This window comes from Dermochelys coriacea, chromosome 6 (assembly GCF_009764565.3).
Source record: "Dermochelys coriacea isolate rDerCor1 chromosome 6, rDerCor1.pri.v4, whole genome shotgun sequence".
NCBI lineage: Eukaryota > Metazoa > Chordata > Testudines > Dermochelyidae > Dermochelys > Dermochelys coriacea.
In genome coordinates this window covers 16,945,344-16,961,930 of record NC_050073.1, presented here as the reverse complement: position 1 = coordinate 16,961,930, position 16,587 = coordinate 16,945,344, and the positions used below count along the sequence as shown (strand labels likewise).

The 16,587-nt window shown below is 42.9% G+C and overlaps 1 protein-coding gene across 1 annotated transcript; it reads right to left on the bottom strand.

Moving 5' to 3' along the window:
- Nucleotides 1-307: 307 nt before the first annotated feature.
- On the bottom strand, nucleotides 308-16,282 carry TMEM80 (transmembrane protein 80). The gene is made up of 5 exons (XM_038405087.2): nucleotides 16,082-16,282; nucleotides 6,363-6,379; nucleotides 4,304-4,397; nucleotides 4,099-4,191; nucleotides 308-1,746 (listed from the first exon to the last, which is right to left on the bottom strand). The coding sequence occupies exons 1-5, from the start codon at nucleotides 16,134-16,136 to the stop codon at nucleotides 1,541-1,543; spliced, it is 465 nt and encodes a 154-aa protein (XP_038261015.1). The 5' UTR covers nucleotides 16,137-16,282; the 3' UTR covers nucleotides 308-1,540.
- Between the last annotated feature and the right edge of the window lie 305 nt (nucleotides 16,283-16,587).

The following is a 16,587-nucleotide window of genomic DNA, read 5'->3' as shown; positions in this document are numbered from 1 at the left end:
TGGCACAGTGCTGCCACATGGGCTTTTACATCACTGCCTCTCTGCTGCCATCAGAGCAGGGAAAAGGATATGTGGCTGAGCCACTACCAGGCAACACCAGTCCCTGTCTGCATTTTCAGACCCCTAAAGTCATTGCAGCCTGGTGTAAATTAAAGCAGACCTCAGGATGAATTGGCCTGCACATAGAAGCAGCAAAATCAAAGGAGTCCTTTTCACGCTCTCTGCCTAACCCCCACACAACTTGTGCTCTGTGCGCTTATCCATACCCCAGAATCTGGTTCAAAATATTTCGCACTTGCAAACAGAATTAGGGTGTAATGAATTCTTTATTTTTTTTAAAAAAAGATACAAAAATAAAACATGAATATGAAGATGATAATATGTACAAAAAAACCAGTGATTACACTGTTACAAAAACCTCTGGTCATCTGCAAATCTTAGCTTGCATTTAGTCAAATAGATTTTAAAATAGTGATTTAACAGAACAGGAAACGAAAGTTATAAAAATAGGTACATCATATAGATACTATAAAAACCTTACACAACATTAAATCTTTCTGATCTTTCAAAAGGAAAAATCAAGGCCTAATTCTTATTTATAAAAAGGCCATTCTACACTGCTCAGGTAGTACAAAGGGGATGTAACATTCATGCCCATTTTAAAGCCCCATCCTTTATATTGCAAAGCAGAGATGTGGCCTTAGTGGAAATGAGGACTGGTCGGACCTGTAGTTCCCACAACAGCTGTAACTCAGTTCCCTTTTGCATAGAGGAGACCCGATTCTGCTCTCTCACACACTGGTATCAATCAGAGTAACTCCACTAAAGTCAGTGGAGTTACGAAGGTGTAAAAGGCACAAGTGAGATCAGAATAAGGACAACAGGACAAAATTCTGCCCTCAAATACTACCCTGTTACCTGGTAGTGCAGAACTGAGCCCACAGTATTTTCTTTTAATGTAGATAGGGCCTGATTGACCTTTGCTTACTCCAGTTTTATGCCGCTGTGATTTAATTAAAATCAATGGTATTGTACGAACATATAACTAGAGTAATATCTTGGTTTATATTTGTTCTGATTTGGATAGAAATATCTGATGCAGAATTTTGATTAAATACACATGTACATCTTTAGGCACAGCAGGTCAGCACATGGACCTAATGCAGGAATACACTTGAATATGTGTGTAACTTTGAGCACGGAAGCACTCCCATTGACTGCAATGGAATTACTCAGACTTAAAGCGGAGCATGTACTTAAGTGTTTTCCTGGAACAGGGACATTGCCACTAAATGAACTACTTAGTCAAACTACTTAGTGGAACAGAACTACTGTACAGGATATTTTAGCTGGTTATTCATGGGGGTCTGTGCCGGAATAGGGCTATATTAAACCTTGTAATATAAGGATGAGGTTCCCCTAAGTATTTTACACTGGAGAAAGTGAAACCAAATACTTCTACTGTTTAAAGATGCATGTTGTCTCTTTACTGAAGAAATGTTGGAAGCAGATGTACCTTACAACTCTGAGCAGCAGAGATTTAGCTGACAAATGCAGCGATGGCTATGATCTGTAGTAGTCCCTCAAGCCCATACGTAAAGAGAAGAATAGCATTAATAATGACATCTGCTTTTAGCACATAAGTCTCCCACACCAGGAAGTAGACAGACAACATTATGCTGCCAACAGTAATCATGAGACTGATCCCTAGTGGAACCTCTTCTTCTGTCAGGTTACCCTTTGTACCTTGAGGAAACAAAAAGGTTACATGAATCTTTGACTGTTTACAGGGACAATGTCTTGGGCCCTAACTCAGGAGAGAAGCCCTGTTCAGTAAGGGCACTTAAACACATGCTTAACTGTAAGTACATGCTTAAGACTCTTTGAAGTCTATAGGACTTAAGTACATGCTTAAAGACAAGCACATGCTTAAGTGCTTTCCTGAATCAAGGCCATTGTCTGTAAGTTTAAGAACAAATCCCAAGACAGATGAGCACAGTCATTTCAACACTGACCAGGATGGTAGTTTGGATAAAATACAATCTACTGGTACTCTAAGACTTGGTCTACACTATAGACTTCTATCAATATAACTACATTGCTGAGGGGTGTGGAAAATCCACGCAGCACATGTGCACAAGCCCTAAGCACAACTCCTACATTATTTTCCCCAGATTAATAGATTTTAAAGTTAGATGTGATCATAACGATCATCTAGTCTGGCTTGTTGCTTGAAAGGCCATCAAATTTCACATAGTTCCTGCACTGAGCCTGACAACTTTGTTGACTAGAGCAGAGGTTCTCAAACTGTGGTCTGCAGCCACGAGCTCCATTCAGGTGGTCTGCAGATAGTTCCCTCTAAGGTGCGTGTTTGGGCGGCCGCACATGAGAGAATGAAGGGCCACCCACTGTGTGGCTCCACTAATTAGGTGCCTGGACCCTGGAGAAGATGCACATATAAGGTGACGTGGAGGCCTTGGGGCGAATAGAGAGTAGGTGGGAGAGGGCAGTGAGGTGAGAAGAGGGGGTGAGGGGAATTTGGGACGTGCAGGGCTGGGGTGGCCAGAGAAAGAGGCAACTTTCCCCAGCTCCAAGGCTGCGGCTGCTGGGGAGCGATGGCCCTCCTTCCCAGCCTCAGCCATGTGGCTACTATGGTGGAGGAGAGACACCCCCTCTTCCCAGCCCCAGCTTGGGGGCTGCCAAGGTGGAGGAGAGAGGGACAGACCCCCCTTTTTCCCAGCCCCAGCTTTGGGGCTGCTGCGGCAGGGGAGAGAGAGCCCATCCATCGCATTAGAAAGGTAAGACTACTGATATTAAAATATGAGTTGTGTGCTTTTATTTGTAGAACAAAAGAAGTTTATTATTAAGTATTTTTTATAGAGAGAGCTTTTATGCAAAGCGCTTTACAATAGTTAGCTAATGGTACAAACAACATTTGGAAAGATCATTAAGTGGTCCGCCAAGACCCTCAGCAATTTTCAAGTGATCTGCGAAAAAAAAAGTTTGAGACACTGGACTAGAGTATATCTTTTATAAAGAGATCCAAATATAATTTTAATATTTCAAGTAACGGAAAATCTACCACATCTCTTGTCATCTGTTCTAATTGTTAAGTGTCTTTGTTAAAATTTTGTACCTTATGTCCAAGCCAGTTTTAGGATCAATAGTTTTGTTATTCATTTTTTTAATTGCCTCAGATTTGGAACTTATTTTTCAATTTATAAAATGTTTTCATCAAACAGGCTCTGAGCACATATGCAGAGAATTTACTTTTAGACACATTTTAACTATAAACTGAAGATAATAGGCTAAATTCATCCCTGATGTAACCTAGCTGAATCCATGGTGTATGCTGGTATAAATGGCTCAAGAACACCTGGCATATAAAAAAAATTAATCCCTACCCCCAACAAACAAACAAAACCCTTCTGACTGACTCAGTAATGCCTATGGTGGGGGTTGGAACCGAGGCTTATATGGCCCATTATGCCACTCTAGCCCATTAACTCAATGCAAAGGGGTCAGAGTCAAGTGAGCATCCCTCCTGCCCCATACCCTGCCCTCCAAGTGTAGTGCTGGAAGAAATGAGGGCTTCAAGAAGGAGGGGTGTGGAACAATTGTGGCAGCTCAGGTTGCTCAAGGAAGTCTTCTGTACTGGATAATCCCTAGGGGCTATTTCCAGCCACTTGACCACTTTTATGCTACTGGAGCAGTGTAAAGGAGTCCTTCAGCAGAATCAGGGCCTCTGTGTTTTGAGCTTTATTCTCTCCCACAACATACATACTTATAAATAGCACAGCAATTCTCCAGTGTTACATTTCCAGCAGTTCTTGTTATCTGTGAATCTGTCCCTTTTTAGTGGTACTTAAAAATTATATTTAACCAATATATAACTACTATCATTTGCCCTTCTGGAAATACAGATCAATCAATCAATTAATGTTTAACAACATACATGTTTAACAGTCTGTAAAATCATTAGTTATGCTGCTAAATCAGCAAGTTTTGACATCCACATTCATAACATGATTAATGTGTAAAGACTATGAGGCAAACATTTCATCTTAAAGTGCACAATGATATTTAAGATCAACATACCCAAGTATAATCGGATTGCTTCTAGAGTGGCCATAATGAACAGCAGTGCAAGATCAAGACCCAAGTAATTATCTGGATAACTGAAAACTTGACCTGTTGAATAACAAAGCATAAACAAACCAAAACCACTAAGTACATCAAGTCATCACAATATAACACGCACACATCTGAGTTTTGTGTTTAGAATATGTATAAAGTAACTTACTTTTATAAATAATCATTAGAAAAGTTGCCAAGAAATAAAAGATGTAATAAAATCCATTTAAATAGAACAGGATCTGTAAGGGAACAGATGACAGCTGACAAATGTTATTAAGGATCTGTAACAGTAATGCAGTCAAGATCTATTTTATAAACTATCAGTCATAGCATATTAACCTCAAAATGTTACTATCTCTTATTTTCCATAGCAATCTATGCATGTACATATTTATATTGGCACTTAAGATACCAAGGTGGTTGATATCTTGGAAATACCTAAAATCAGTCGAGATTCCAAATACTATGAATGTAGGACAATAGCTTTTTGGTTTCTTGTCAGTTTTAATACTTAGTTGTTAACAGGGCCCTCATTAGCATAGTGTCCGAGCACCTCACAATCTTTAGAGTATTATCCTCACAACACCCCGGCGAACCCTATTATTCCTAATTTTACAGCTGAGGAACTGATGCACTAGGCAAATAGTGAGTTGCACAAGGTTGCGCAGGAAGTTTTTGGTAGAGCAGGATCTTGAATCCAGGTCTCTTAAGTCCTTGGCTAGTGCCCTAACTTCTGGATCAGCCTCTCTCACCAATTTTCCAGTTAGATCAATATTACAAGAATGTGTATGTTGGGGAAAGAGTCTCCTAGCCAGCAGCCATTTATTTAATTTGTATTTCCTTGGTAGTCTGTTTCATTTGTTTATTATGCATTGTTTAAAGGGGAGGAAACCACAGGAACCAAATGTGATACACATTTCAAATGCTGACAGCGCCTTCAGTAAAATATAGGAGCCAAAATCATGGAGCTGTACCCATTTCAACCAAGAGAGAATTTGGCATGGATTTCTAGTGGCCATTTCGTTCTGTTCCCCAGGTTTAAGATGATATTAAGTTTACATACGGATTATTTTAGAGTTAGTGCCCACCCAGTTTTGTATGAGAATACCTGCAAGTCATGGGAGTAGTCCGGTTCCCAAGCATGTTAATTTTAATAAGGCAGAACTTGGTTTTCCTGTTTTTCTGGTTGAAGGAAGGTGGAGCAAAAATGCTGGAGAAATTCCAGTAGCAGAAGTCTTTGAAGAATAAGATGTCTGTCTCTTTTCTTAGGAGGTTACCACGGGTGGGGGGGGCGGGGAAGAGGAGGAAGGTAGGGCGGAGCACCAGGAATTAACCAGAGAGGAAAGAGAGACAAAGAGTGTGCTACAATGCTTTTTTGGCGCCCTTTGTCAGCTATGTAACGTCAAGTCTCAGGGGTGTATGCTGCATGGATTTCATGTGGCTCAGTCTACATTTTTTTAGATTGTTAGTACAGACCAACTAGTCACTCCCCCCTTCTCCTTTAATCTCCCTCATACACCTCGAAAGACCATGGATCTATGGTGACTGTTTTTTGTTTCAATTCTCTTTCAATTACTCCTCTAACATCACTGACTTAGGGTATGTCTTCATTCAGGTGAACAGCCACTGGCTTAACCTACCCTGGAAGTGAGCAGCCACATTGCAAAACCATACCTGAGTTACTGGGTCCATGCTGATTCATGTGTTGCTAGGACTTCTAGGGGCATATCTCGGATTCTTTCCCAGTGAACTGTAGGAGAACGTGTCTGTCCTTTTCAACACATGGGGGAGAGGGAATTTTGGGAAAGCATCGGAGGAGTCAGACTATTGGCATTTGACTGGTTTAGCCTGCGCTCTGATTGCAAAGTGGGTGGGTTACCAGTACGAGTGAAAGCAGAACTTGACCATCAACCATTAGCACCAGACCAGCCAGCTAGCCCAGGCTGAAAGCGTAAGTATTTTCATGCAAGAGGGCTTCATATGTGTATGGGTGCTAGGGTAGCAGCAATACCCAAGTAGGAGCCTGGGATAACTCTGCTGTGAAGACATACCTTTAGAAGCTATCACCTACCAACAGTAGCTCAAACGGATGGTGTTGATGGTTGATGCCACACAAAAAAGGATACCAGTGAAAACTATGCTAATATAAACATTGTGCAAACTTATTAGATAGTGATCTTGCAGGTCATCCCCAAGTGCAAGGGATGGGATGTCCAAAAGGATACAACTGATGAAGTTCTTCCTATCATTGGAGGGAAAAATAAGGAATAATTAGGAGAAAATCAGCCTACATTTTTGCTACCAACAATGTTGCAAAATGCACAAATGACTGAAATTTTTCCACCTCAGCTACTTCAGATTTAGAAAATAACTTGTTTTAGGATACATTAACCCTAAAGTCATTCTGTGAAACCTTCATGGAGAGAACCCACCTTCTCTGGTGTGTACATCTCTTTGAAAACTTGAAGCACTATATAGATACTAAATATTATTGTAAAAAGAAAAGGAGTACCCGTGGCACCTTAGAGACTAACAAATTTATTAGAGCATAAGCCCCCAACTAAAACCTCTCCAACACATCATCAAGGATCTACAACCTATCCTGAAGGACGACCCATCACTCTCACAGATCTTGGGAGACAGGCCAGTCCTTGCTTACAGACAGCCCCCCAATCTGAAGCAAATACTCACCAGCAACCACACACCACACAACAAAACCACTAACCCAGGAACCTATCCTTGCAACAAAGCCCGTTGCCAACTCTGTCCACATATCTATTCAGGGGATACCATCATAGGGCCTAATCACATCAGCCACACTATCAGAGGCTCGTTCACCTGCGCATCTACCAATGTGATATATGCCATCATGTGCCAGCAATGCCCCTCTGCCATGTACATTGGCCAAACTGGACAGTCTCTACGTAAAAGAATGAATGGACACAAATCAGACGTCAAGAATTATAACATTCAAAAACCAGTTGGAGAACACTTCAATCTCTCTGGTCACTCGATCACAGACCTAAGAGTGGCTATACTTCAACAAAAAAGCTTCAAAAACAGACTCCAACGAGAGACTGCTGAATTGGAATTAATTTGCAAACTGGATACAATTAACTTAGGCTTGAATAGAGACTGGGAATGGATGAGTCATTACACAAAGTAAAACTATTTCCCCATGGTATTTCTCCCTTCCACCCCCCCCCCCCACTGTTCCTCTGATATTCTTGTTAACTGCTGGAATTAGCCTACCTTGCTTGTCACCATGAAAGGTTTTCCTCCTTTCCCCCCCCCCTGCTGCTGGTGATGGCTTATCTTAAGTGATCACTCTCCTTACAGTGTGTATGATGAACCCATTGTTTCATGTTCTCTGTGTGTGTGTATATAAATCTCTCCTCTGCTTTTTCCACCAAATGCATCCGATGAAGTGAGCTGTAGCTCACGAAAGCTTATGCTCTAATAAATTTGTTAGTCTCTAAGGTGCCACGGGTACTCCTTTTCTTTTTGCGAATACAGACTAACACGGCTGCTACTCTGAAATCTGTAAATATTATTGTGTATCCATACCTTCACAGCACTCATGAATTTTAGCGCTCCATAGATACATACAGAATTGAGAATTTCTTGTATTAGCCCCATTTTTCAGAAGGCAAAACGAAGGCACTTTGTGATTAAGGCACCCATCCTGCAAAGATTTATGCCTCTGCTGCTTAATTTTACACATTGACTTCAATGGGACTACTTACAACATGTAAAGTTAAGCTGAGGTGGAAGTCTTTGCAGGACTCGGGCCTAAGGACTGGGCTACATGCAAATTTTGTATTGATATAACTATGTCAGTTAAGGGTGTGATTTCTTACCAAAATAGTTATACCAGAATAACCTCTAGTGTGGATAGCTTACTCCCCTTCCCAAACAGGAAAAAGGGCTTGTCTACACTTGAAACTTGTTTCATCTTAAGGTAGAGTGTTAATTTAAAGTGCAATAAGTCAATGTGTGGATACCCTTATTCTGGAATAGCGATAGCTCTTATTATGGAATTCCATCTGAAAACAAGCCTAAGATAAAAGGTATGATGCATGGCCAGAAAGGGTTAAGCAGCTTGCAGGATAAATGACCCAGATTCAGCCGTTAGGGACATATTGGTAGATAATGTTTGTGTTTTTGTGTTTACATATATACTCAAAAAGAAAAGGAGTACTTGTGGCACCTTAGAGACTAACAAATTTATTAGAGCATAGCATAGAGCTGTAGCTCACGAAAGCTTATGCTCTAATAAATTTGTTAGTCTCTAAGGTGCCACAAGTACTCCTTTTCTTTTTGCGAATACAGACTAACACGGCTGCTACTCTGAAACCTGTCATTATGCAAGGTACATATATACTGTTAGAGGTTAACAATGTAATCGAGCAGTCCCTGTCTATGCTGTATTCTGTTAATTCTTTAATTCAGATATCAAAAGGAAATATTATTTAAATGAACTGTAAACATAGTGATATCACTGTATTCATCTCTCTTTGAAATGTACAGCAAATCACCTGTGAATGGTGGAAAACAGGCAATTTCTTATGTTAATCCATGTAGCAAATTATCAGTGATGCTTAGGAAATAGGTCTACTTCAAAGTCTCCATGATTACCTATTGTTCACCTAAGGAGCCAAGCAGTCAAAAGAAGGCCTGGTACTATATAAAATGTCTTGGGTCCTGATCCTTTTTATCTCAGATCTGCTTGATGCTTCATGCAGGAAAAACTTAAGTTCTAAGACTGAGATCTCCAGAGTGCCATCTGGATCACCCTGAATATGGACATAGGACTATAGCCTTGGATTAATTCTGAAAAATTACAACTACAAAAGCTCACCATCTCTACTATGAATCTGATCTCAGAACTGTACTCATGTTTGTATGTATATTGATCTTTTAACCAATAGTCTGTCTTTTCTTTTTTAATAAATTTTAGTTTAGTTAATAAGAATTGGATGTAAGCATGTATTTGGGTAAGATCTGAAATATTCATTAACCTGGGAGATAATGTGTCCGATCCTTTGGTATTGGTAGAAATTTTTTATATGATGAATAAACTTTTCAGTAATCCTCATCATATTTGACTTGGGTGTCCGGGTGGAGGCCTAAGGCTGGGTTACTTTAAGGAAACTGTGTTGTTGGCTTCTGAGTAACCAGTAAAGTATTATAGAAGCGGTTTTGTGCTGGCTTCATAAATCTAAGTATTGGAATATTCACTAGCTTTGGGGATTGTTTGCCCCATTTTTTGCAGTTCACCCCAATTGAGTAACCTCAGTGTGGCTCCCCTGGGAATCTGGTCACACATCTGTATAACTGACTCCATGTTACAGGGGTTGTACCACTTCAATTATACTGTGCTAGATAAAGCAGTACAATTTTTGTGTACAGACAAGCCTTTAGGGAATTGCCCAAAGATCACACAGTGAGTCAGTGAAAGAGCTGGGTGTAGAACCCAGAGCCCTGATTCCCAGTTCCCTGCTCTAATCACAAAACCAAATGCCATTGTCATTAGCCCACAAGTAGGCATTAGCCATATTCCTACATTTGTACCAAGGACAAATGATATAATATCTAATAACCCTACTTAGCATCTATAGAATCTCAGGTTTCAGAGTAGCAGCCGTGTTAGTCTGTATTCGCAAAAAGAAAAGGAGTACTTGTGGCACCTTAGAGACTAACAAATTTATTAGAGCATAAGCTTTCTCTAATAAATTTGTTAGTCTCTAAGGTGCCACAAGTACTCCTTTTCTTTTTATAGAATCTCAGTACATTTCACCAACATTAATTGCTTATGCCTTACAACACACACTTGTGAGATAGGTATTGTAATTATATAGTAATTAGTAATCTAGTAACAATATATCCACTCAATTATGAGAGTTGAAATCTAATTTTCAATTATTCTAAATTAGTTTAGACTGCCAAGTGCAAGATCACTTTGCTTTCAATGGCCTAAATAACAATGCTTAAATATGGGCCAACTCTATCTTTGGTGTAACTCCAGTGAAGACAACGGGTTATACCAGGGATGAATCTGTCGCACTAACTTCAGTTTTCAAGAAAGGATACAAACATGGTGCAAATCTCACATTCATATATGGGAGTGGGCTCTTAGGAGCATAGTTATCTACCTGCCATATTGTCCTGAGGGCCTATTTGCACGTACATATGCTTGAGCTGCATGTGTGTCTTAAGGAAACAGTTTTGAAATTTGTGCCTTTAGTGCTGGATCGTGCAGATACTCCATGAGCAGAATCCCACTGACTTTACTGGGAGTTTGATACACTGAACAAATACAGAACCAGGTCCATAAAGTCTGTTCCAAACAAGTGAGTTTTTTAAATGTAGCCCCTGCCAAATTTTCTTAAAGAACACTGTGCGCATGCATATTTGAAGGCAGAATTTGGCCCGTTTTCTATAAATCTGTTTCAGGATTCAGCATTTCTGATGCCAAAAATGTATTATAGATGGTGCAGGTAGCAATTCCTATAACTAGGTTTGCCCAATGCTTTCCATTATAAGATCCTGTTTTCACTTACTTATATCTTTGCCAAACTTAAACCATTCAGGTTGAAATTTTCCATGCCAGGCATCTACCTCAAACTGATTTTTTTTTTGGGGGGGGGGGGGACTTTCAGCTAAAATGGTTCAGCTATTTTGGAGAATGAGAGCATGGAAAAATTCATTTTGCCCGTGTTAATGAACGAGTTGTAAGATTATCATATTTTAAGAAGCTTTTACACCTCCGTGCTTTGGATTGGAACTGGACATTTGACCGGGAGTCACCTGTTGTCTGGAATGTGCCTTTTGTTGTTGCTGTGAAAAACACCCAAGTAGGACCAAGTTATGAGTCACTGAAAAATCTCAGTTCACACATAGTCAGCAGAGACTTCTTAGATGTTGGCTACTAAATTATCCACAGATTTTGTTTGTATTGCACATGCTCCAGGCCCTGGCATCTCTTATGTATGATTGGACTGCACGCACACCATCCCCACAGAATGACTGAGCACACTCTGGGAAACTGTGGCACTACCATAAGAAAAAATAGTATGTGATCACGTAATTAAATACTGTATCATAATGCATATGCACAAGGGAGTTGAATTAAGGTTGCATGACCATCCTTAAATCTGGCATTTCCCAACTTCTGAGTGCTTGACTTTGCGATCTTATTAAAAGAACATTGCTAGGCTTTTTTAATGAAGTATTTATAACAGTGAGAGAATAGCAAGTGTAGCCGGATCTTAGCACACAATGGTAAAAATGCCTGAGCACTGTCTACTAGCAGCTTAGCACTCATCCAGCTACACCGTTGTTATCAGCTGCTAAAATACAGATCCTACTTTGCTAGTATAGAAGTACGCCATGAGAAGAAGAACCAGGAGTCCTGGGTTCTATTTCTAGCTAACTTATCAACTTGTTATGTGACTTTGGACAAGCCACTTACTGTCTCTGGGTCAAATTCTGCTCTCAGTTACATCAGTCTAAATCGAGGGAAACTCTACTTATTTCAGGTTTCAGAGTAGCAGCCGTGTTAGTCTGTATTCGCAAAAAGAAAAGGAGTACTTGTGGCACCTTAGAGACTAACAAATTTATTTGAGCATAAGCTTTCGTGAGCTACAGCTCACTTCATCGGATGCATTTGAGTCCTTCTGGATTTAAACTGATACACAGCAACATCTGGTCCTTTGTACTTGTTTCCACATATGTAAAATGGAGGTAATTTACCTATGTCACAAAGGTATTTAGAGGCTTCATTCATTAGTGTTTGTCAAGTGCTTTGAAATACTCAGCAGGAAGGTGCTAATATAAGTATAAAATATTGTTATTAATAATAAAATGAAGATCGCCCCACTCAGCAAAGGTCAGTTAGGAGGCTGGGTGTTACTGTTTACATTTCTTTTATTCATATTAAATTAAAATAATGAAAAACATAATAATGATTAACTCACTCTAAAAGTAGCCAGGAATGCTGTAATAAGTCAAGGAGAATTTTTCCAGTTACAAAATGTATGGCACGGGACAAAATTTTACTGACCAATAGTTAATAATGCATTCATCCCAGTTACAGCTAGTTCACTGGTGCAGCATTTCTCTCCCTTGCTTTACCTCAATTTATGTTGTAAGAGTATCCCACAAGGAGAACAAATTAAACAGAATATCCATGCTGTGTTATGCATGTTGCCAGAAGAACTCATACAAAGAAAGCATGAGAAGTTAGTCAGGATACGGACAATTCAGTTATGCTTAGTGGGGCAGATTCCTCACTAGCGCAGCAGCTGAGCCTCCCAAGCACATCCCCAGGCTGAATTCAGTGATACCGTTAGTAGAGCCGACTGGGAGTTTTTCAACTAGATTTTTTTACTGGAAAATGCTGATTAGTAAAAATGGAAACTATCTGTGGAAAAATGGTTGGGTTTAATGAATTTCTTGACTCCAAAAAATGTTGAAAAAAATCCAAATTGCCTAAACAAATCATTTTTGAAACAAAAAAAATCCTGTTTTCTGGTTCTAAATGACTTTTTAGTTAGAAAAGCAAAAAAGTAAAAATGGTCAAAATCAAAATGTTTTGATTGACCCAAACTGAAATGGGGGGAGGGGCATAGTTTGGTTCATGACAGTTTTCAAGATGTTGGTCCAATTTGGGATGAGAACATTTTTCAGTGTCTCAAAAAATTTCCTGGTACAAGAAAACTATTTCCTGCCCAGCTGTGGTTGTTAGCAAGAGGCAAGGCCCTCTGTGTGCAAGTGGTGAAGGGATGTAGCTTGCACAGATCTGAACAGGTCAGAGGGGGGAACACCAGGCAGTCCCTACCCTGAGGTGGGAGGCTGCACACAGCTGAAAGGCAGACATTGGAAGCGCTTGTGCCCTCCAGTTGCTCCGCACATGGAGCTCTAGGGAGCAGCATGAGTCGGGGGAGGCAAAGCCAACCTCTCCCGCTTCGCTGAGGATTGGGATGCAGCAGTGCAGAGCATGGAGCTTCTGGCTCCATTCTAGCTGAGTTTAGCAAGTAAAAGTCAGAAGCAGGCAGGCAAGGGACACAACAAAAGTTCCCTTCATCGGATGCATTTGGTGGAAAAAACAGAGGAGAGATTTATATACACACACACAGAGAACATGAAACAATGGGTTTATCATACACACTGTAAGGAGAGTGATCACTTAAGATAAGCCATCACCCACAGCAGGGGGGGGAAAGGAGGAAAACCTTCCATGGTGACAAGCAGGTAGGCTAATTCCAGCAGTTAACAAGAATATCAGAGGAACAGTGGGGGGTGGGGTGGGGGGGAGAAATACCATGGGGAAATAGTTTTACTTTGTGTAATGACTCATCCATTCCCAGTCTCTATTCAAGCCTAAGTTAATTGTATCCAGTTTGCAAATTAATTCCAATTCAGCAGTCTCTCGTTGGAGTCTGTTTTTGAAGCTTTTTTGTTGAAGTATAGCCACTCTTAGGTCTGTGATCGAGTGACCAGAGAGATTGAAGTGTTCTCCAACTGGTTTTTGAACGTTATAATTCTTGACGTCTGATTTGTGTCCATTCATTCTTTTACGTAGAGACTGTCCAGTTTGGCCAATGTACGTGGCAGAGGGGCATTGCTGGCACATGATGGCATATATCACATTGGTAGATGCGCAGATAGACCAGTCCTTGCTTACAATCTGCGCATCTACCAATGTGATATATGCCATCATGTGCCAGCAATGCCCCTCTGCCACGTACATTGGCCAAACTGGACAGTCTCTACGTAAAAGAATGAATGGACACAAATCAGACGTCAAGAATTATAACGTTCAAAAACCAGTTGGAGAACACTTCAATCTCTCTGGTCACTCGATCACAGACCTAAGAGTGGCTATACTTCAACAAAAAAGCTTCAAAAACAGACTCCAACGAGAGACTGCTGAATTGGAATTAATTTGCAAACTGGATACAATTAACTTAGGCTTGAATAGAGACTGGGAATGGATGAGTCATTACACAAAGTAAAACTATTTCCCCATGGTATTTCTCCCCCCCACCCCACCCCCCACTGTTCCTCTGATATTCTTGTTAACTGCTGGAATTAGCCTACCTGCTTGTCACCATGGAAGGTTTTCCTCCTTTCCCCCCCCTGCTGTGGGTGATGGCTTATCTTAAGTGATCACTCTCCTTACAAAAAGAAAAGGAGTACTTGTGGCACCTTAGAGACTAACAAATTTATTAGAGCATAAGCTTTCGTGAGCTACAGCTCACTTCATCGGATGCACTTGGTGGAAAAAACAGAGGAGAGAAAATGCATCCGATGAAGTGAGCTGTAGCTCACGAAAGCTTATGCTCTAATAAATTTGTTAGTCTCTAAGGTGCCACAAGTACTCCTTTTCTTTTTGCGAATACAGACTAACACGGCTGCTACTCTGAAACTCTCCTTACAGTGTGTATGATAAACCTATTGTTTCATGTTCTCTGTGTGTGTATATAAATCTCTCCTCTGTTTTTTCCACCAAATGCATCTGATGAAGTGAGCTGTAGCTCACGAAAGCTTATGCTCTAATAAATTTGTTAGTCTCTAAGGTACCACAAGAACTCCTTTTCTTTTTGCGAATACAGACTAACACGGCTGCTACTCTGAAACTCTCCTTACAGTGTGTATGATAAACCCATTGTTTCATGTTCTCTGTGTGTGTATATAAATCTCTCCTCTGTTTTTTCCACCAAATGCATCTGATGAAGTGAGCTGTAGCTCACGAAAGCTTATGCTCTAATAAATTTGTTAGTCTCTAAGGTGCCACAAGAACTCCTTTTCTTTTTGCGAATACAGACTAACACGGCTGCTACTCTGAAACAAAAGTTCCCTGGCTTGGGGAAGGAAGTCCACATCACTCCAGGTCTCTCCTGGAGAAAGAGGTCCTGGTTTCTCAGGCAGGGGGGAAAGAGATCAGGGCAATATGAAGGAGGGGAACCCCGTACACATGAGCCCCCGCAAGAAAATTCTGATTGTACCCTTGCAGCCATCTGGTGCTTGCTCACAACAGGGGTGCGCACTGGGGACAGGTGAGAATGAACCAGGGGCACCCCGTCTCTCTATCTCTTCCAGACACCAGCTAACCCCTGCCTCTTCCAGATACTCACCACCCACTGTCTGTCCCCTTAGAAACCCTCCACCTCTCTCCATAGCTGGCAAGTTACATGGACCCGTGGTGCCCATGCTCCACCAATATGTAGGAACGTGGGCCCGGCTCCACCAACGTTTGGGCTTACAACGCTTTGGGGGGGGGGGTCCATGCTTCAGGGGCATGTGGGGTCCAGGGTGGGTTAGGGGGTTCGTGGGGGGCCTGGTGCTGACAGCAGTGAGTGACCTGGCCCCAGCCTGCCCCCACTCCACCCCTTCCCCCAAGCCCTACCCCGTCTCTTTCCGGCTTCCCCAAGCGATGGCAGGAGCTGGCGGAGCGGAGCTGGGGCTGGGTTGCTTGCTGCTGCCTTTACCAGGCCCCCCACTAACAGCCCAGGCCGCCCTGGATCCCACGTCCCCGTGAAGTGTGAAGAGCGAGCTGGGCTAAGACGGGGCCAGGCCTCACCCAGGCTGTCCCTCCCAAAAGGGAGGTCGCAGTGCACTGCAGCGCCCCCTCCCGTCCCACCCGCCCAGCCCTCCTTCTGCCCCCCCAGCCCAGCAAGACCCCGGGGCTAACTCCGGACTCGCTTCACTTTCCCTTCGCGTCTGAACGCTCGCCGCGGCAATAACCCCGATCGCCTCCGGGTGCCGCGCGCCGGCGGGAGTTGATTGTGGCGGCGACGTAACCAGGGCCGTGCAGTAACCATGGCAACGCGGCAACAGGGAGACCGGGCCCATCATCCCGGCAGGGGCAACCCCCGCGCCCCCGTCTGGCCCCATCGGCCGCGCAGCTCGCGGTAACGATGGCAACGCGACCGCTCACCTCTCCTAACAGCAGCCATGTCCGCCCCCCCCTCAGTCCTCCAGCATCCCGTCATCCCGCGCGCCGCTCGGGCTTCGGGCGCCTTCGGCCATTGCCGCTTTTTGTCGCGTGCTGTGAGGGCGGAGAGGAGCCCGCCCCTCCCCCTTCAGGCCGCCTCGGAGCCCTTCGGCGCGCTCGGCCGGGTTCGTTCTGCTTCGGGCTGACTCGGGCGCCGGCCGTTCGGGTGAGATCGGAGGGGGCTCGGCTCGGCTCGGCTCCTCGCCGCCATGGGGACGAGCTGGGAGGACTCGGGCGGGCTCGACTCTAATCGGCTCTAGTCCCCGATCGCCTCGGGCAGATTCGGGCCCCTCCCCCCGCCCGGCTGGTCTTGCTGTTCGGGCGACGCTCCGGGGAGGCTGGCGAGGACTCGGAGGGGTTCGGCTCCCCGGATCCGTCCGCATTCGGGGCACGCGGGAGGGGCAGGGGATTCAGTCGAGCTCGGATCCTCGACTAATTCGCCTGGAGCG